Raw genomic sequence first — 20,826 nt, forward strand, 5'->3', positions numbered from 1 at the left:
GGGGCGCCGACGCGGGGTGAGCCGGGCCCGGACGGGACGCGCCCAGAGGGACCCTGGAGTTCCGAGGCCGCCGTCCCCCCGACTTCACGAGGCGCGATCCGGGAGCCGGGAACACGCTGGTTCTCAAAGTTGCAGACTGCGCTCTCGGACGCCGCGACGGCTCGCGGAGCTGCGGGGCTGCGGGGCTGGGGTGCGAGTTTCCACACGGTGGGATCCCCGGAGCCCAGACCCGGCTGGAGGGTGCGGGGGTCCGCCCGGAGTTGGGACTGTCGGGGGCACGGTGTCCCCGGAGCGCGACACTGCAGCCTGGTACTCTGAAAGTTGCAAGGTCTGAGGAGCTGCGAAGTTGGGGCGCACAGGGGTTGTCGGCGCGGGTGGGGACCAGATCTCAAGTAGGTATCAGGTCTAGGGCTCAGGGCAGGGGCCTAGCCTGCGCGGTCTGGGATCCCCCTCCCCGCGCCCTGCGGCGTCCAAGCTCGTGACTACTTGGTGAGTAAGTTTTCCCGAACGTTGCAAGTCTCAGCAGGAGCAGCTCGACCAGAAGGGCTTGGGTTCCAGGGACCTCTTCACCCTCCAATCCCTGATGGTTCCAAAACTGGCCCCCAACTCTGGCGGAGCTACCGCCCCTCCCCCGCATGGGGGTTCCGGTTTCAGACCCTGTGACCTGACAGCAGCTTCCGGGGACAGCATGGGGGGGTATCCCCCCTTTGACCTCACAGGCTCCTGGCTGGGGCCTGCCTTTCCCCACCCGGAGTCTTCCAGCTCCAAACCCCTCTGGGGTTCCCTGGATGCAGATTTGGAGTCTCAGAAGGCCAGTCGAACGTCTCTAAGCGTGCAGGGTAACGGGAAGAGGCACCCACAAGGAGGCTGGAGAGCCCCCTTCCCCCAGTTTTGTGTTTTGCCTGCTTACATGCTGGGCACTGGGATTGCTTTGTGTGTGTGTGTGTGTGTGTGTGTGTGTGTGTGGTTTTTTAGGATAAGGTCTCACTTTGTAGCCCAAGTTGGCCTTAAAGTCTCAGCAATCCTCCTGCCTCATCTTTCCCACTGCTGGGACGCCAGGCCAGTGCCACCAAGCCTGGCTTACAGCATGGCTTTTTAACTAGGCTAGTGGCTCCTTGGGGTCTGGGACTCTTGATTCCAAGGTGTACCTGTGCTCTTAGGGTATGTGGGAGCAGAGAAGTCCTTGTTTCCCTGCAAGTCTCTGGAAGCACCCCACTTTTATTTTCAGAGTGCAGATCTGGCTGTGATGTCCAGGGTAGCCTTGAACTCCAGGGCTCAAGCAATCCAATTGCCTCCACCTCCTGAGTAGCCGGGACCACAAGGCTCTCACCACTGTGTCAGCTTTGCCCACCTTTGATGGGAAGCCCTATTGGGGAACTGGGGGGGTGTGAATTCATATCTCCACACTTGACCTTGACCTCCACACCCAGCTCCTGATGGAAGTCACTTTTGCTGACTAATAACTAGGACTATGAGTCTTGTTGGCATGCCAGGGACCACTTGGCTTTTCTCAGAGCTGTCTCCTGGCCTGGCATGTGGCCTACCACCTCTCTGGTTTCCCCCTTGAGACCACTCAAACCAGTTGTGGGGGCTTCTCAGAGAAAAAGGAGGACTTTGGGGTGGGGATGCTGTCCAGTCGGAAGAGCGCTTGCATAGCATGGTGAAACCCTGGGTTCTATCCTCAGCACGGCATAAACTGGGTGTCATGGTCCATGTCTGTCATCCTAACACTTGGGAGGTGGAGGCTTGGAGGATCAGGAGTTCAAGGACATCCTTGGCTATATAGTGAGTTCAAGGCCAGCCTGCACTACCTGAGATCCTGTCAGAGAGGGAGAGGGAGAGGGAGGGAGAGGGGGGAAGGAGGGAGGGAGAAGAGAGAGAGAGAGAGTGCCTTTGCTCCAAGTGACTTACTCTCTTTGGTGGTTCTATGAAGCCACATGGTGGACTTACTTGGTCTACTCAGCATTTCCTGAGAGTCACAAGCCCCTTCTCTCCCCAGGGGCCAAACCAGCTGCTCCTGTCACCCCTCTGGTTGCCCCTTAGAGCCCATCCATCCCAGCCTGACCAATGTCCACAGCCAGGTGAGTCCCCACCCATCCTGGCCCAAGTGAACACCCTAGGGGGTGTGTGTGGCCCCTCATTGAGCACCCCATCCCCCTGCAGGGAACAGCCAATCTTCAGCACCCGTGCACATGTGTTCCAGATTGACCCCAGCACCAAGCGGAACTGGATCCCGGCGGGCAAACATGCACTCACAGTGTCCTATTTCTACGATGCCACCCGAAATGTCTACCGCATCATCAGCATTGGGGGTGCCAAGGTCCCAGCAGGGGCTTGGGGTGGGGTTGGCTTAGGGGCTGTGGCCACAGGCCTTGCTTGCTGGGGAACTGGAGGGATGGGAATCAGTGAGCCTTTCTGGTCCCCAGCTTCTTATTCTAGAACAGCACCATCATTCAGACTATCAGTCGTCTCTGTGGTGGCAATGGAGCACTGAGCCTCCATGTGCTAGGGCAAGAACTCTACCTCAGCCCCTCACTGGGGGATTCTAGGCAGGAGCTCTACCACCAAGCCATACCACAACCCCTCACTGAGGAATTCTAGGCTGTCACTCTACCTCTCTGCCATGCCCCTAGCCAGTCACTGGAGGATTCTAGGCAGGGGCTCTACCACTGTGCTATATACTACAATCCCTCACTGGAGGATTCTAGGCTTTCACTCTACCTCTGCCATGCCCCTAGCCAGTCACGGGAGGATTCTAGGCAAGGGCTCTATTGTAGAGCCACATCCCTATAAAGTATATTTTAACATGTCTCACTGTGCAGCCCAGGCTGGCCTTGAATTTCAGTCCTTTTCCCTAGCTGCTGGGATGACTGCCCTGACTGGTTCCTGGTAGCTATTATGAATCCTACTGATCTTGAATTTTGACCCCCCCCCAGGCTATCATCAATAGTACTGTCACCCCCAACATGACCTTTACCAAAACCTCTCAGAAGTTTGGGCAGTGGGCAGACAGCCGCGCCAACACCGTCTATGGCCTGGGCTTTGCCTCTGAGCAACACCTGACCCAGGTGGGCATGGACAAGGGCAGGGCTGGGTTTCTATGTTCTACCACACCGGTGCTGGCCTCCATATTCCCAGCTGTGGAGTGGGCTCAAAGATGAGATGAAGCCCCTTTGAGTGCCCTGGGTGGAGGCTGGTTCTGCTCCAGGCTTGACCCAACTGTGCATAACCCTGGCCCTCTTTGGACATCAAATGGGAGTTTGGCCTGGGCAGGACATATCTCACCTGTCCTAGAACTACCTCCCTTCAGTTTCTGTCTCCGTGTAGTACTGTATCCATTGTGTTTTTTTAAAAAATTTTAAAAAACGGGGCTGAAGAGATGGCTCAGTGGAGCATTGGCAGCTCTTACAGAGGACCTCCTCGGGCATTGAACGATATGGGTACATGTCTCAGGCTGGTAAAAGCACTGGTTGCTGAGTTCAATCCCTGGGACCCACATGGTTGGAAGGAGAGAACAGATTCCCACAAGTTGTTCTCTGACCTACACGCACATACACACAGACACACACACACAGAACATAAATACATGTAGAATTTTAAATAAAGAATATTGCATTTTTAGGCCAGGCGTGGTGGTACACACCTTTAATCCCAGCACTAGTGAGGCAAAGGCAGGCAGATCTCTGAGTTCAAGGCCAGCCTGGTCTACAGAGTGAGTTCCAGGCCAGCTGGGACTACAGGGAGACCTTGCCTCAAAAAGAGAAAAAAAATATTGCATTTTCATTTACTGTTGTGTGTATGTATATGGGCACATGCGTGGAGGTCAGAGATATGCAGGGCATCACCCTGATACCCACACTGCCAACCCACCTTTCCCAAATCTCTCCCTTTTGGTTTGAGCACAGCTCCTAAGGTTGTCTCCTAGGTGACAGGGCCCAACAGGGAGCTGTGGTGATGTGATGGGGTGGGGGCTGCTGCTGACTGCCCTCTTGCCTCACCTCCAGTTTGCTGAGAAGTTCCAGGAAGTGAAGGAAGCTGCCAGGCTGGCTCGGGAGAAGTCTCAAGATGGAGGGGAATTCACCAGTCCTGCCCTGGCACTGGCCTCCCATCAGGTAGGTGGTCCCTGCCCCCCATGCCTACTGCACCTGAGTCAGCTAGGCTCTCCTCTGATACGGTCACTGCACTGTGCTGGTGCCTGAGACAGAAGGCTCAGTGATGACCTTACACATTAATTTGTGTGTGTGTGTGTGTGTGTGTGTGTGTGTGTGTGTATATATGTGTGTTCACCCACATGCATCCAGGGAACATGTGGAAGTTAGAGGACACTCAGGTTATCAGGCTTGGTGGCAAGCTCCTTTACCTACTGAGCCATCTTGCTGGCCCAAGCCATGCCCCAATTTTAAAAGGTATGTTTGAAATCTCTGTCCCCAGGGAAAGTGTTACCTGGGAATTGGGCTGAATGTTTAGATTCCTAAAGTTTGCAAGTTATTCCACTTTGGCCTTGAGGGGTTGGTGAAGACTTAGGCAGGCAGGTAGGGCACTCGGATCCCCCTTGTACGGGCTTTGGGGAGCTATTGAGCGTGAACGAGGTGGGGAGAGAAATGCATTGGGCTCCACAGGTCGATTCAGACTCCCTGACCTTGGTAAAGAATCCAGTGACCTCGTAGCCCTGACCTCCTAATCTGTTCTTACCTTAAGTCAGTCACTGTTCAACGTGACCCGGTCCTCGCTCCCACCATAGGTGCCCCCGAGCCCCCTTGTCAGCACCAACGGCCCTGGAGAGGAGAAACTGTTCCGCAGTCAAAGCGCAGACGCCCCCTGTCCCACAGAGCGCGAGCGACTAAAGAAGATGTTGTCAGAGGGGTGAGGCGTGGGGCGCCTGGGCGGGGTTACAAGCCCCGAGTAGGCGTGACCTGGGGGTGTGGTTTCAAAGGGCAGGGTGGGGAGAGACTGGGTGTAATGGGCGGAAGCTTGTGGTGGGTGGGAGTGGTCACCGAAGGGTGCGTAGGGCTTTAAGGATGTGCCTGGGGTGTGGGAGGGTGTGGTGGGGCGGCGCGGGGTGTGGCCTCTGCGGGTGGGCGTGGCCGTGCCTGGGCGGGATGCCCAGGTACAAGGCTGTAGACTGGGGTTTGGGGGTGTGGCTACTTGGACCTTGCTTTGTGGTGGGCGTGGTCATACCTGGGCGACCGTGAACTCTGCATCTTGGATCCTGCCTCATCTGGCGAGAACCTGCCCCTTGTCCTCATCCTTCTGTGTAGGCTACGCCCCCGGGCTGGCTCCGCCCCTTTCCTTGAGGCTCCCAGAGCCTCTTTTCACTTCACCCAGGCCCCTACCCGGTTCGGCCTCTCCCACAGACTGGCTCCCCGTGCCCCATTCTGTTGCTCCCTTGGGCGGTCTCGTGACTGTTGGGTGGTGGCAGATGTTGCCAATGTTTTTAGACAAATCTTGCTATGCATACAATTCAGCTTGGCCTAGGCCTCACCCTGTAGCCTGGGCTGGCAACGAACTTGTGGCGATCCTCCTGCCTCAGCTACATGAGCCACCATGCCCGGCACCATCTGCCTAGTTCTCATGGTCCCCTGTCCCAAGCTCAAGGTTGCTTTGGCCCTGTTCCTAACCCAGCGGGACACCAACCAGATGCCACTCGGCCTGGCCTCGTGTCTTTACCCCTGAGATCCTGAGCCCTTTCGGTTCCCGCAGCTCCGTGGGCGAGGTGCAGTGGGAAGCCGAGTTCTTCGCGCTGCAGGACAGCAACAACAAGCTGGCGGGGGCCCTCCGAGAGGCCAATGCGGCCGCCACGCAGTGGAGGCAGCAGCTGGAGGCCCAGCGAGCAGAGGCCGAGCGCCTGCGGCAGCGGGTGAGAACTCCCTTCCCTTCCTCGGACTCACCCCGGGACCTCTACGTGTCACTTCCCAGAGCTCAGTTTCTTGCTCTGTAAAATATGTCTGAGATAAGGAAACCTTCACGGGAATCATCAGACCCTCGAAGTCTGAGCTGCCCTGAGCGTGGTAATTTTTGAGCTTCCTGCCGGCGCAGGTGGCCGAACTGGAGGCTCAGGCAGCTGCAGAGCCGCCCTCTGCCGGTGAGAAGGAGGTGCCCAGCCAGTCTCTGGAGCAGCTGGAGGCTCGTGTGCAGACCAAGGACCAGGTGAGCCTTGCCTTCCCTCATCTGCCTCTGGAGAACCCGGGGACCCCGAACAAACCCCGGAAACCTTCTCCTCTCTAGGAGATTCAGACACTGAAGAATCAGACTGCAGGGAGAGAGGCAGCTGACAACACTGAGCGGGAGGAGACGCAGCAGAAGGTTCAGGTGTGTGGGTGTGGGGTGTAGGGTGTAAGGGAGGCCCCCTGGGATAGATAGGATAGCCCCAGGTCTGCCCCCCAAAACTGTTCATTCACCTGTAAGGTGGATAGGGATATCAACCCAAGGTTGTGAAGGATTGGGAAGGCCAGGGGCCTCACACCCACCCCTTTGCAGCCTTGGCCCAGAGTGAGGTCACACAGCCTGCTGGCTGGAGAAATAGGCCTGGAGCACATCCTATGTTAAAGGACAGGTGTCCACAGAAGATTCCTGGGGAGAAAAGTTAGGAAAATGATCACTGTTGTCTTGTGGCCATGGGCACAGCATATGCAGCCTTGAGGCAGGAGGGAAGGCCACACGTGTGAGGAACTGCCAAGAAGCAAAGTAGGCTGGAACTGGTGGTCCATCTGGGACCAAGTATTTTATTCCGTGAGAGGATCAACAGGAGAGTTTAGTGTTGCTATGTGTGAGTGTGCCACACACACACAGGACTGTGGAAGCCAGAGGCCAACCTAAGGTGTCATTCCTCAGGTACCATCCATCTTGGTTTTCCTGTGTGGTGTATCTGTGTATGTGTTCATGTGTGCATGCAGATGCATTCACATGTACATGTGGAAGCCAGAGGTCAGAGTCATGTGTCTTGCTCAACCCTTTCCACTTTATCCTTTGAGACAGTCTCTCATTGATCCTAAAGCTCAGAGTGGCTAGGCTGGCTGTGCCACAGATTCCCCACACCCCCTGAGCTCATACTTCCTTCATTCCTGGTGCACCCACCTTTTACACTAGTGCTGGTCTGAGCTCATGCTGGTATGGCAGGCACTTACCCACTCAGCCACCTCCTCAGCCCCACTCTTTTATATATTTTATTATTTTTACGTATATGCATGTATTGCCTGCATGTAAGTGCACCCATGTCATGCAAAGCCCACGGAGGTCAGAAGAAGGCATTGGATCCCCGGAACTGGAGTTACAAACGGTTGCTAGCCACCATGTGGATGTTGGGAAACAAACCCGGGTCCTCTGCAAGAGTAGTCAGTGCTGAGCCATCTCTCCAGCCTTCATTTTTGTTTTTTTGAGACAGTTTCACAGTTCCCAGCTGGCCTGGAACTCACTATGTAGACCAGGCTGACCTTGGTGAGATCTGCCTGCCTCTGCCTCCCAAGTGCTGGGATTAAAGGCTTGTGCTACCACGCTGGCTAGAAAGATTTACTTTTAACTTATGTGTATGAGTGTTTTGCCTGAATGTATTTAAGTGCAGTGTCTATGGAGGCCAGAGATCAAATTCCTTGGAAGTGGAGTTACAGGTGGTTGTTAGCCATTATGTGGGTGCGGAGGTGTCCACAGAAGATTCCTGGGGAGAAAAGTTAGGAAAATGATCACTGTTGTCTTGTGGCCATGGGCACAGCATATGCAGCCTTGAGGCAGGAGGGAAGGCCACACGTGTGAGGAACTGCCAAGAAGCAAAGTAGGCTGGAACTGGTGGTCCATCTGGGACCAAGTATTTTATTCCGTGAGAGGATCAACAGGAGAGTTTAGTGTTGCTATGTGTGAGTGTGCCACACACACACAGGACTGTGGAAGCCAGAGGCCAACCTAAGGTGTCATTCCTCAGGTACCATCCATCTTGGTTTTCCTGTGTGGTGTATCTGTGTATGTGTTCATGTGTGCATGCAGATGCATTCACATGTACATGTGGAAGCCAGAGGTCAGAGTCATGTGTCTTGCTCAACCCTTTCCACTTTATCCTTTGAGACAGTCTCTCATTGATCCTAAAGCTCAGAGTGGCTAGGCTGGCTGTGCCACAGATTCCCCACACCCCCTGAGCTCATACTTCCTTCATTCCTGGTGCACCCACCTTTTACACTAGTGCTGGTCTGAGCTCATGCTGGTATGGCAGGCACTTACCCACTCAGCCACCTCCTCAGCCCCACTCTTTTATATATTTTATTATTTTTACGTATATGCATGTATTGCCTGCATGTAAGTGCACCCATGTCATGCAAAGCCCACGGAGGTCAGAAGAAGGCATTGGATCCCCGGAACTGGAGTTACAAACGGTTGCTAGCCACCATGTGGATGTTGGGAAACAAACCCGGGTCCTCTGCAAGAGTAGTCAGTGCTGAGCCATCTCTCCAGCCTTCATTTTTGTTTTTTTGAGACAGTTTCACAGTTCCCAGCTGGCCTGGAACTCACTATGTAGACCAGGCTGACCTTGGTGAGATCTGCCTGCCTCTGCCTCCCAAGTGCTGGGATTAAAGGCTTGTGCTACCACGCTGGCTAGAAAGATTTACTTTTAACTTATGTGTATGAGTGTTTTGCCTGAATGTATTTAAGTGCAGTGTCTATGGAGGCCAGAGATCAAATTCCTTGGAAGTGGAGTTACAGGTGGTTGTTAGCCATTATGTGGGTGTGGGGGAAAGAGCAGCCAATGCTATTAACAATGGAACCATCCTTCTGGCTCTTGTTTTTAAGCTTCAAGGTTTGTGTGTGTGTTCAGAGGACAGCTCGTATGAGTCTTTCCTTTCTTCTTCCATGTTTCTATGTGGGTTCTGGAGACAGAACTCTGGTCCTCTGGCTTCGTAGCAAGTACCTTTACCCACTGGGCCATCTTGCCAGCCCTGTTTTGTTGTATAAGATTTTTTTATTTTTTTGGTCTTTTTGAGACAGGGTCTCCCTGTAGCCCCAGCTGGCCTGGAATGCACTATGTAAACCAGGCTGGTTGAACTCACAGAGATCCGCCTGCCTCTGCCTCCTGAGAGCTGGGATTAAAGGCGCGCGCCACCATGTATTTTTATTTTTAATTATGTGTCTGTGTGGGGTTTGTCCATGGAGACCAGAGATGTCAAGATTCCCTAGTACTAGAGTACAGGTCTTTGTGAATCCTCATGACACAGGTACTCAACCTAATTTGGCTCTTCTGAAGAGAAGTATGCTCTCCTAACCATCTCACCAGCCCCTCATCTTGTCTTATGAAATAGGATCTCTGACAGGCCTGCTGCCCAAGACTGCTGGCCAGTATGCCCCTAGGAGCCTCCTGTCTGTCTCCCCAGTGCTGGGATTACAGCGCTTCCAGGCCAGCATCTGACCAACCCAGTCATCTACAGAGGGTGCAGGCTGGGAGTCAGGGGCTCCAGGCAGAACTGGTGACCCTTGAGTTTTGGGGTCCTTGGCCCTGAGCTCCTTTCTCCCTGCTGCAGGACCTGGAGACCCGAAACTCGGAGCTGGAGCGCCAGCTGCGGGCCACAGAGCGCAGCCTGGAGGAGGTGCGGGCGGAGCGGGAGCACGCTCGGGCAGAGGTGGGCCGTGCAGTGCAACTGCTGGACATGCGGCTGTTCGAGCTGAGTGAGCTGCGGGAGGGCCTAGCACGCCTGGCTGAGGCTGCACCCTGAGCCCCAGGCCTAGGCCGATCTGCGACATTCGTCTTTTTGTGCTCGTCGCAGGATAGCCTCATGGCACCCTGGCATGGACCAGGGGACCCAGCTGCGCTCAGGGCGGGCCAAGCCACAGAGCCCCAGGCTGTCTGAGCTTTGCACTGTGTAGCTTTTTCTAGAATCCCTGTCGGTGCTGGTGCCCAGACTACATTTCTATGAGTCTGTATGTGGCTGTTGGCACCTGCTGTCACTGGCTTCTGCCCTGAGTTCCTTTGGTCACTGAGCCACACTCTGGGAGCAGCAAAGGTCCTCTGTGTGCCCTACTCAGGCAGCAGCACTGGCCTCCACATCCAGTGTGGGCAGGCAGGGAGTCCACATGGCTGTAGATGCAAGATACCCTGGGGAAACATGATGCTTGAGGGACTCGAAGGTGTCTACACCCTGTCTTGCCCCATTTATAAGAGTTGGACTGAAAGAGTTCAGAGTGTTTACTGTCTCCTACACAGGTGTACCGTCCCTAGGTGGGGTGGGGACTTCGAGATCCCTGAGGGGGCATGGCTCATGGGGGTGCTGGTGCCTTAGCAAGGAGTCAGTCCTAAACCAGGCAGCTGTCATCCTGCAGAATTCAGACAGGGTTCTGGGTGAACGACAGGGATGCCTGGGACCGGGGCCTGGGTGGGCGATGCCCCCTGCTGGCACTCCCAGCCTTCTGCCGCTTCAGTGTCTGCTCCACCTTCTTCTTGAAGCGCCGGTTCTTTTGCTTGATCTTGGCCAGCTCTGCCTTGCGCTTGGCCTCCAGGTCCGGGTCCTGACCAGGAGGGAGGACCATGCTGGGCCTTGCTTCCCAACACACAAGCATCTCCAACCACACCCACCCCTGCATCAGGCTCAGCTGCTCCTGGACCCACCTTGCCCTCTAGAATCAGCTGTTTCCGCTTGTTGATCTCCTTCTTCTCATCAAAGTGGGCAGCCTCCAGTTTCTAGTGGGAGGTACAGATGGGTCAGGGGCCCTTGGGCTTTATGTAAAGGAGCCCAGTCCCACCCCAGCCCTCGCTGTCCCACACTTACTATCTCACACTCCCTTCGCACCACATTGACCTGAGTCAGGATCTGTAGGACCTCAGCTTCCTCCACCGACAGCTCCTCCAGCTGCTTCTCTGTGGGCAGGGAGGGGAGCACAGGCTAGTAGTGAATCACTGGTGTGCAAGGCTGGAGGCCTTCAGGAAGCCAGATATTTGGGGGGGGGGTGGCAGACAGGCTGTCAATTTTTTGGTGTCAGCAATACTGTCAATTTTGGCTGAGTTCAGCTGGCCTTTCACACCCCTCTTTCTGGTTGTATAGGTTGAACCAAATGTGGATTCAATATATGGAAAAAAAGCAAAATGTGCCAGGTGTTACGGCATGCACATCAAAGCATGCCTCCTAAGGCTGTGACAGTATGATCAATCTGAGTTCCAGGCCAGCTCTGTAGAGCAAGACCCTGGCTCAAATAATTGAATAAATAAATTAATTAAAGAATGAATGAATAAGGTCAGAGCTGGGCACCTGTGGTCCAAGCTCCAAGGGAGGCTGAAGCTGATCACCTGACTCAAGACTTGCACAGTGAGACATTATTTCAAAAAACAAAACTGTTACCAAGCTCGAGATGGGTCTGCAGCAACAGCAACAGGGTCTGTCCCAGTGGCTGTTTTAGATAGGATGGCAGCAGGCATCTGTCTCATGCTGGATGTAGGGAGTTGGGGGACACTACATGTCAGGCCTGAGAACCCAAGTCCTCTCCCATCCCCCTACCCCAGGTGCACCATCAGCAGTTGGCAGCCCCTTATGGAGCTGGGGTTGGCTTTCTTTATATGGTGTTAAGGATGGATTCCCAGGGTGGTCCAGCAATGGAAGCCAAAGCCATCTCCCGGGATCAAGCAGGCCCCGCCCCATACACCCAGGCCTTTCTACTCACTGATCTGCTCCTCAATTGCATGCACCAGGTGGATGTCATACTGTGTCACCAGCGTGATGGCCCGTCCCTGCCGCCCTGTGGGGACACATCTGCTACAGATCATGGGCCCCATAAAAAAGCTTGTCCCAGCCGAAGAGGTCCAGGATCCTCTTCAGAGGTGCATAACAAAAGCTCAGCTGGGAAGAGATTAGCTCCAAGGGCTGGGACCCACACAGATGGAGTTTGTGTATGGAGGGTGGCTGTGTTCCAGAGGAGCTGGCAGACACTGGGGATGCAGCTCTGTGCTAGGCTGGCCTTATATGAGGGCTGACTGGGCAGCTTAGCCCTACCTACTCTGCTCCTCCCCTTTATGACGGTGACCAGGACCAATGCAAAACTGTTCGCTGGCAGGGCCCAGGACCCACAACAACCTCAAACAGGCATCATCTTTCTTGTTCATTATCTATTGAGACAGGGAACCCTCTCAGAGAAAATAGTTTGATTGGGGTTGCAGGACCAGGCCCAGTCCAGCCCCAGCAACCATGGCTCCCCTGGTTCCAAGCACAAGGGACTCTTTAGCAGATGTCTTACCGGCCCATGGGCCAGCATCCCAGTGAGGGGCTGGTCTGGAGCCCCGCAGTTCAGCCTTTGTTTTGAAGGGCAGATCTGATTCCCCCACTTGAAAATGGCACCCCAGCCAGGCATGGTGGTGCACACCTTCAGTCCCAGCACTTGGGAGGTAGAGACAGGCGGATCTTTGTGAGTTCAAGGCCAGCTTGGTCTACAAAGCAAGTTCTAGGCCAGCTGGGGCTACAGGGAGACCCTGTCTCAAAAAGACCAAAATAAAATTAAAAAAGAAAATGGCACCCCAACATGTGGAACCCACCCACATCCCTCTGCTCACCTGCACGGGCTGTGCGACCTACTCGGTGGATGTAGATCTTTGGGAGGCCAGGAGTGTTGTGGTTGATAACCACCTGCACTGTGGGGATGTCTAGGCCCCTGGAGGTAGAGAAGGTCAGCTGTGCTGTGCTGTCCATGTGGGGAAACTGATGCTGAGACAGCTTGTCCAGTGCCCAGCCCCAGCCCCAAGTTTCCCTTGTAAGGAAACACCCCAGTAAGCCCTGTTACCTCGAAGCCACATCAGTGGCAATGAGAATCCGGTAGATGCTGGACTTGAACTTAGCTAGAGCTGCGAAGCGCTCTTTCTGTGCCATAACAGGAAAGAGGTTGTGAGTGAAAAAAAGGCACCTGGGGACAAGGTAGGGACCAGGACAGTCCCCACCTCCTAAGGTCAGAGTCCAAGACCCTTGGGAACAAAGGGATGATGGGGAGAGGGTGGGGGGTTATCATAGAACTAGGTATCGTGTAGTCCTGGTTAGTCTTGAACTCCCTATATAGCCAAGGCTGGCCTCGAACCTAATTCTCCTGCTTCTACCTCCTGAGTGCTGGAATGATAGGTGTGTGCTACACCTGGTTTATAGGATGCTGGGGATGAAACCCAAGATTTCCTGCATGTTAGGCAAGCATTTTGCCAACTGAGCCACAAGCATTCTATCAACTGAATCATAGCCCTCTTCCAACTGAGCCACACTCCCAGTGATCTAAGACTACAGAGAGGCTGTGGAGGAACGTAAGGCAGAGGGTGTCCCAGGGCAAGGCTGTGGCCGAAGCCCCCACCTGCTTCATCATGGAGTGCAGCGCAACGGTGGGGAAGTTGAACTTTCGAAGCATCATACAAAGGATCTGGCAAGTCCTGGTGGGAAAGGGGCGGCTGAGGGTGTTCTGCCCTATCCACCTGAGATACTACTCAGTTTGCCCTAAGCAGCTTAGAAACCCCAGGTCTGAGCCTTCCCAGAGCCAGGCAGGACCAACAAGAATTGCCCTCTATCCTGCTGGATCCTCTATCCTGATTCAGACTGAGACAGCCAATGGCTTTTTTTTTTTTTTTTTTTTTTGGTCTTTTTGAGACAGGGTCTCCCTGTAGCCCCAGCTGGCCTGGAACTCACTATGTAGACCAGGCTGGCCTTGAACTAACAGAGATCTGCCTGCCTCTGCTCTCTGAGTGCTGGGATTAAAGGCCTGCACCACCATGCCCGGTCTTTTTTCTTTTTTGACTTTTATGTGTATGCCTGCATGTATGTCAGTGTACCCATGTCATGCAATACCTGCAGAGGTCAGAAGGCATCAGATTCCCTGGAACAGGAGTTACAGACAGTTGTTAGCCACTATGTGGGTGCTATGAATTGAACATGGGTCCTTTGCAGGAGCAGTCAGTGCTCTTAATCACTGAGCCACTTCTCCAGCCTCTTTTTGGTTTTATAAGTGTGCAGTATGTGTGTGAGTGTGCACATGTGGAGACTGGAGGACGATGTCAGGTGTCATCTTCAGGAAAGTGGACTACCTCCTTTAAGACAGGGTCTCTCATTGATCAGGTACTCACCAGGACCAAAGAGCCTGGGGGTTCTCCTCTCTCCACCTTCTCAGCGCAACTGTAAGCGCTCATGCCTGGCTGCTGCTGCTGCTTTTTTAAAATATGAGACAGGGTCTCCCTGCAGCCCCAGCTGGCCTAGAACTTCCTATGTAAACCAGGCTGGCCTCAATCTCATAGAGATCCTCCTGCCTTTGCCTCTACCTCCAGAGTACTGGGATTAAAGGCATGTGCCACCACACCTGGTTCCATGTCTGAGGATCCAACCCCTCACGTTATATGGTAAGCACTTTATAGTCAGAGCCATTTTCCCAGCCTGTGTTTGAAGACAGGGTCTCTGTGTAGCTGGGATTGGCCTAGAGCTACTGATCCTCCTGCCTCAGCCTCTCCAGTGCTGGGATCACAGGTGTGTACCATCAGGCCGGGCCTGACTTCACCTTCCTGTGAGGTGACCTGACTCTGAAGAAAGGCCCAGGCCTGGCATGACCCCATTGCCTCTGTGGCACTCACTTGCAGGTGTTGGTAAAGATGATGATGGACCAGTCCTCATGTTGGTCCTGGAAGCTCTGGACCAGGTGCACCAGGTAGGCATCCTTCACCTTCTCCGGCACCAGCAGATAGCGCTGGTCTAGCTGCTCCACTGTGCACACCCTGAAGGAAGGAAGACAGCTCAGCCTGGTTCCTCTTCTGCCTGACCTCTCTGGGCGTGACAGGACCCTAACCCCATAGCTGTGGAACTCACGGGGCCTCTGCCTCCCAGAAGAAAGGCTGATTGGTCGCCAGGCCCTGCAACTCCTTGAGTGTGTCAGTGAGTGTTGCGCTGAACAGCAGCGTCTGCCTGCGAGAGGGCACTGCAGCCAGGATGGTCTCTAGGTCCGTGGTAAAGTCGGTACAGCCCTGCTCCAGCAGCCGGTCCGCCTCATCCATCACCTGCAGCGTTGGGGGGTGAGCAAATGAGGTGGGCAAGGGCAAGAACTGGGGATGGAACCCGGGCTCTGTGTGTTCAGCCACTGCCAGGAAGAAACTGAGGGCCTGTTCGCTCCCGCAGGGCTGAGATGGAACCTGGGGAACTTTGCACGCTCAGCAGAGGTGGAATAGAATCCAGGGGTTTGTACATGCTCAGCAGGGCTGGGACAGATCCCAGAGGCCTGCACATGCTTGGCAAGCACTCAATCTATGAACCCAAAGCCTAGCCCACCTGCCTATTCCTGGCCCTTCCTGAATGCTGACACCCAGGCCTCAGCCCCAACCCCCTGCATGTCCCTCCTTCTAGATCCCTTGTCTCTCTTAAAATGTTTTTTTCTTTTCTTTGTCTTTTGAGGGGCAGGGTCTCCCTACAGCCCCAGCTAGCCTGGAACTCACTATGTAGATCAGGTTGCCCTCAATCTCAGAGACCCGTCTGCCCCTGCCTCCTGAGTGCTGGGATTAAAGGCATGTACCACCACACCTGACCTCTCTTAAAAATTAAAAAAAAAATCTGGGTGCTGGAGAGATGGTTCAACGTTTAAGAACACTGGTTGTTCTTGCAGAAGACCCGGATTCGAATCCCAGCACCCACATGGCAGCTAACAACTGTCCATAACTCCAGTCCCAGGGGATCTGACAGCCTCTTCTGACCTCCCCTGGCGTTGCATGACAGGAGTGCACTGACCTACATGCAGGCAATACATGTATACAAACATAAAATAAAAATATACATATATATATATATTTTGTCTTTTTGAAGCAGGGTCTCCCTGTAGCCCCAGCTGTCCCGGAACTCACTATGTAGACCAGGCTGGTCTTGAACTCACAGAGATCCTCCTGCCTCTGCCTCCCAAGTGCTGGGACTACAGGTGTGTGCCACCACACCTGGCTACTGAATACAATTTTTTTAAAAATTAAAAAAAAAAAAAATTTTTATTTTTTGAGACAGGGTTGTCTTGTAGCCCCAGCTGTTGTGGAACTCTATGTAGACCAGGCTGGCCTTGAACTCACAGAAGTCCTCCTGCCTCTGTCTCCTGAGTGCTGGATCACAGGTATGTGCCACCACACTGGGCTGGCCCTTTTCTCAATTTCTAGCCTTTTGCCTGATCTGCAGAACCCATGTCCCACAGAAAGTGTGCCCCTCACTCCCAACGTTGCCCAGAGGTCCCAAACCTAGCTCCCAAGGCTAGCAAGGGACTAGCCAGCTCACCAGAAAGCGGATCTTCTTCATGTTGAAGGTGTTGGAACTGCGCAGGTGGTCGGCCAGGCGTCCGGGTGTAGAGATCACCACATGTGGCTTCCGGGACAGCTCCAGTCCCTGTGCTACCATGTCTGGGGGTAAAGTGGGAGAGGTGAGACCAAGTGGGGGCGAGGGGGTTAGGCTACAGGGCTCCCATGCCCAGAGCCCTTCCTGGTCTCTCAACCCTCATACCCATGCCACCGACTATGATGCAGTCCTTCAGGCCCAGCGGCTTCCCCAGCACCCGGAACTGCTCTGCGATCTGGTAGGCCAGCTCCCTGTAGGCTCAAAGGTACAGCCGGGTCAGTGAGATAGCCCATCCCATCTCCTTCTTAGCTCTTCACTGTCTTCACCTCCCTAGTGTTGGGGGCCTCCTCAAAATTAATTCTAGGAGAGCTGATGACATGACTGAACAGGTAAAAGTGCTGCTGCCAAGCTGGATGACCAGAGTTCCATCCCCAGGACCCCAGGACCCAGATGGTAGAAGGAGAGAAATAACTCCTTCAGGTTGTCCTGTCACCTCCACTCATGCATTATGGCATACTCAAACATATACACACACAATAACTAAATATAATAAAAAATTTTAAAGTAAATTCTAGGATTGGGGAGATGGCTCACTGGATAAACTGCTTGCTGTTCAAGTACTAGCACCTGAGCTCATGTCCCCAGTACCGTGTAAGATGGGTGAGGCAACCACATCTCTAACTTCACTGGGGGGGTGGAGGAGGGACATTGGGACAAGAGGGCTAGAGGGGCTCACCTGACAGCAAGCCTAGCCAATTGGTGAGCTCCAGGTTCAGTGAGAGACTCTATGTCAAAATATAAGGGGGGGGGCTGCAGAGATGACCACTCAGTGGTTAAGAGAGCATTCTGCTCTTACAGACAACCTGAGTTCAGTTCTTAGCACCCAAAGAACTGTAAGCACTTCAGGCAGCTTACAATTACCTGTAACTCCAGCTTCAGGAGGTCCAATGCCCTCTTCTGGTGTCTGTGGGCATTGCACTTGTGCATGTACACACTCATACAAATAACTGTAAACCTTTTTTTTTTTTTTTGTCTTATTGAGATAGGGTCCTCCTGTAGTCCCAGCTGAACTGGAACTCATTATGTAGACCAGGCTGGCCTCAAACTCACAGAGATCCGCAGGCCTCTGTCTCCCAAGTGCTGGGACTAAAGGCATGCACAACCATACCCAGAGTACACACATGCACACAATCAATTCTAACCTTACTCCTGGCAGCTGAGCCCATATTCAAATTGCTCTAACAGCCTGGCCCTAATCCTTTCTGTTCCCTGACTCTCTCATTCCACTACACATAGGCACATAAGTTGTTGCTGTACTTAGAATATATTTATTTATTCATTTTTGAGACAGGGTCTCCCTGCAGCCCTGGCTTGCCTGGAACTCACTATGTAGACCACACTGGCCTTGAACTCAGAAATCTGCCTGTCTCTGCCTTTGGAGTGCTAGAATTAAAGGCATGTGCCAGCACACCCTGTTCTTTAAAATCTTTTAAAAACATTATTTGGGCCCAGTGTGGTGGCACATGCCTTTAGTCCCAGCACTTGGGAGGCAGAGGCATCTCTGTGAGTTCAAGGCCAGCCTGGTCTACATAGCAAGTTCAAAGTCAGCTGGGGCTGGAGAGATGGCTCAGCAGTTAAGGGCTGCCCTTGCAGAGGACCCAGGTTCAATTCTCAGCACCCACATGGCAGCTAACAACCATCTATAACTCCAGTCCCAGGGAATCTGGATGTGGGCACTGCTTGACACAGGTGCACTTACATACATGCAGGTAATAGACTCACATATAAAGTAACATAAAAATAAATTTAAAAATTTTGTGTGTCGGCCCGGTGTGGTGGTGCATGCCTTTTATCCCAGCACTCCGGAGGCAGAAGCAGGCGGATCTCTGTGAGTTCAAGGCCAGCCTGGTCTACATAGTGAATTCCAGGACAGCTGGGGCTACAGGGAGACCCTGTCTCAAAAAGACCAAAAAAAAAAAAAAAAAAAATTGTGTGACTGCACAAAAGCATGCTTCAGTGTGTGTGTAGGTCAGAGGACAACTTGAAAGGCAGTTTTCTCCTTTCACCATGTGGGTCCTGGGGATTGAACTCTGGTCGTCAGGCTTGGTACCAAGCACCTTTACCCACTGAAGTAACAGCAAGAGCTCATTCTAGATTATCTCTTTATTTCTCCAGATGAAGGACTGCTGGCAGCTCCCTCTGGACAGCTGTTGCCCTGAGTCCTGAGAACCTTACACACACACACACACACACACACACACACACAATCTTGCTTGGTTCTGCACCCCCTAAGAGGGAGGCCTGATTTTTGTCCAGTTTCACACAAGAGAAAAATGTGGCTCAGAGAGGTCAAGGTGCTTGCCCAACAGAATACAGCTGGTGAAGTCACACCAAGAGGTGTGTTGAAGGCTCACCTGGTGGGTGTCAGGACGAGGCAGAAGATGCCATAGGGGTCCTCCGACAGCTTTTGCAAGATAGGGAGCACAAAGGCTGCAGTCTTACCACTGCCCGTTTTTGCACAGCCTAAGCAGTCACGACCTGCACAGTGGGTAAAGCCTATTAACATGAAGCAAAGGCCACAGCTGGTCCCTTTGGTTGTTAACTTAATCATTATTATGTTTGTCTCAGAGTCTCAAGTATCTAGGCTGCCCTCGGATTTGCTAGACAGCTGAACTCTTGATTCTTTCTTCCTGCCTCCCTCTTCTCAGTGCTGGGATGACAGGGTACACCATAACGGCCTGGCCCAAAGGAATCGCTTTAAAGGCAAAAGTGAGTAGAAAACCAGGAGTGCGCTGTCCTGGTTTTATCAGGAGTATCCACACGAGTCAGTCGCAGCCTAAATGCCAAAGCTTGCTGGTCAGGCCCCCCGAACACCCAAGGCTGCCCCTGCCTCCTGGGACCAACGAAGAGAGGACGGAGGCACGAGAAGAACGGAAGGACTCACCCTCCAGGATGGCGGGGATGCAACCGAGCTGTACAGGTGTAGGCTGCTTCAACCCCAGTTGCCGACACTGTTCCACAAGCCAAGACGACAGCCCGAGCTCCGCGAATCCCGACATCCTTGCCACCTGAGTTGGGGAGAGGAATGTGGGAAGCTTCCGGCGCACGAATGTGACGTCACGGGAAGCACCCTTGGCCAATACCGATCTCGACCTTTTTCATCTGTTTTCCTCTGAAACTCCTGCTTGCTGAAGAGAATAAAACTAGAATTCCCGAGATGCTTAGCGAGGCGCGCTGGTCACGCGTGGCTTGGGTTTCAGCCCCTCCCAGCGGCCAAGGACACTCTTTCGGTAGAACTACATTTCCCATGCTGTACCGTGACACGGCCCCTGCTTCCGGCCGACGTGTCCCTCAGGAAGAGCAGCGGTTAGAGTTGTGGGAGAGACATGGCGCCTCCGGTTCCCAGTGCGTCCACTGGCGGCTCCGGAGAGGTGGACGAGCTGTTCGACGTGAAGAATGCCTTCTACATCGGCAGCTACCAGCAGTGCATCAACGAGGCGCAGCGGGTGAAGGTGGGCGGCGGACGGGGCCGCTTCCGGTGCTCACGCTGCGGCCCTCGTCCGCTGACGTGGGTCAGCGGGGCTATCTTATTGCCCAGGCTGGCCTCGAACTCGCTATATAGCTGATCCTCCAGTCTCCACCTCTCCAGCACCACCACCCCCAGCTCCACAAATCCTATTGACTGAGTGAAAGGCTTTCACTTTGTAGTCAGGCTGACCTGTCTCAGCCTCCCTAATGATGTTATACAGATGTGCGCCACTGTTCCCATCCCTAAAGAGCCTGTCTTATTTCTATTTACTTATTTTTTGGTCTTTTTGAGACAAGGGCTCCCTGTAGCCCCAGCTACAGGCTGGCCTCGAACTGACAGAGATCCGCCTGCCTGTGCCTCGAGTTAGGACTAAAGGCCGTGCCACCACGCCTTGGTTGGAGTCTTTCTTTTAATTCTCTTTTAGACAGAGTCTAAAGCCGAGTGTTGTGGTACACACCTTTAATACCAGGATTTGCGGGCCATTACCAGGAGTTCAAGGCAAGCCTGGCCTACTAGTGAGGCCCTATCCAAAAACATCCTATAGCCCAGGTTGGCCTCAAACTTATGTAGCCAAGGATGATCTTGAACTCCTGACTCTCCTCCCTCCACCTTCTGAAGGGCTGGGATCACAAGTGTGCGCCTCACACCCAGTTTATGCATTACCGGTTATGAAGCTAGGAGCTAGTGTTTTATGCATGCTAGGCAAGTGCTCTGTCAACTTAGCCCCAATCCTAATTTTATTTGCTTGATTTTTTTTCTTGAGACAGGTCTCGTGGTCTAGGGTGTCCTTGAACTCTCAGCAATCCTGTCTTAACCTCCCAGGTGCTAGGATGACAGGCCTGTACCACTTGTGCCACCATGTCCAACTTACCTCTATTTCCCAAAAGATGAGAACAGCTTTTACCCCAGTATTCTGTGAGATCAGTGTGGTTTTTTCAACAGTTTACTTTGTGGCTCAGCAGTAGAGTCTCTGCCTAGAAAACCCCAATGAGGCCAAAACCTAGGGATTGGTGGGTCCTGTCCTTTTAA

General features: G+C 53.4%; 3 protein-coding genes across 15 annotated transcripts in view; 2 read left to right on the top strand and 1 right to left on the bottom strand.

Moving 5' to 3' along the window:
• On the top strand, positions 1-10,148 carry Homer3 (homer scaffold protein 3). 12 transcript variants are annotated; one of them, XM_008824519.1, is made up of 11 exons: positions 1-16; positions 1,686-1,785; positions 2,000-2,081; positions 2,164-2,320; positions 2,937-3,068; positions 4,005-4,112; positions 4,742-4,863; positions 5,701-5,857; positions 6,037-6,147; positions 6,226-6,309; positions 9,498-10,148. In XM_008824519.1, exons 3-11 carry the CDS (start codon positions 2,068-2,070, stop codon positions 9,687-9,689), a joined length of 1,077 nt encoding a protein of 358 aa, XP_008822741.1. In that variant the 5' UTR covers positions 1-16; positions 1,686-1,785; positions 2,000-2,067; the 3' UTR covers positions 9,690-10,148. The 12 variants fall into 12 exon arrangements, with proteins under 12 accessions (XP_008822741.1, XP_008822745.1, XP_008822739.1 ...); XM_008824517.3 differs by having other exon boundaries at positions 7-489; XM_008824518.3 differs by having other exon boundaries at positions 7-328.
• Positions 10,142-19,389, bottom strand: Ddx49 (DEAD-box helicase 49). 2 transcript variants are annotated; one of them, XM_008824514.3, is made up of 13 exons: positions 19,213-19,383; positions 18,683-18,806; positions 16,434-16,519; positions 16,212-16,333; positions 14,778-14,965; positions 14,546-14,686; positions 13,285-13,360; positions 12,736-12,812; positions 12,509-12,606; positions 11,626-11,700; positions 10,740-10,828; positions 10,580-10,651; positions 10,142-10,479 (listed from the first exon to the last, which is right to left on the bottom strand). In XM_008824514.3, exons 1-13 carry the CDS (start codon positions 19,325-19,327, stop codon positions 10,297-10,299), a joined length of 1,446 nt encoding a protein of 481 aa, XP_008822736.1. In that variant the 5' UTR covers positions 19,328-19,383; the 3' UTR covers positions 10,142-10,296. The 2 variants fall into 2 exon arrangements, with proteins under 2 accessions (XP_008822736.1, XP_008822735.1); XM_008824513.3 differs by having other exon boundaries at positions 10,142-10,651; positions 19,213-19,389.
• Positions 19,390-19,597: 208 nt separating this feature from the next.
• The window catches only part of Cope (coatomer protein complex subunit epsilon), a 15,485-nt gene continuing 14,256 nt past the window's right edge, over positions 19,598-20,826 (top strand). The window contains exon 1 of the mRNA XM_008824524.3: positions 19,598-19,780. Within this exon, the coding sequence (XP_008822746.1) occupies positions 19,655-19,780 (126 nt within the window). The 5' untranslated portion in view covers positions 19,598-19,654. The remainder of the gene's footprint in view (positions 19,781-20,826) is intronic.

Source organism: Nannospalax galili, unplaced genomic scaffold (assembly GCF_000622305.1).
Source record: "Nannospalax galili isolate Female #2095 unplaced genomic scaffold, S.galili_v1.0 scaffold529, whole genome shotgun sequence".
NCBI classification, from domain to species: Eukaryota; Metazoa; Chordata; class Mammalia; order Rodentia; family Spalacidae; genus Nannospalax; species Nannospalax galili.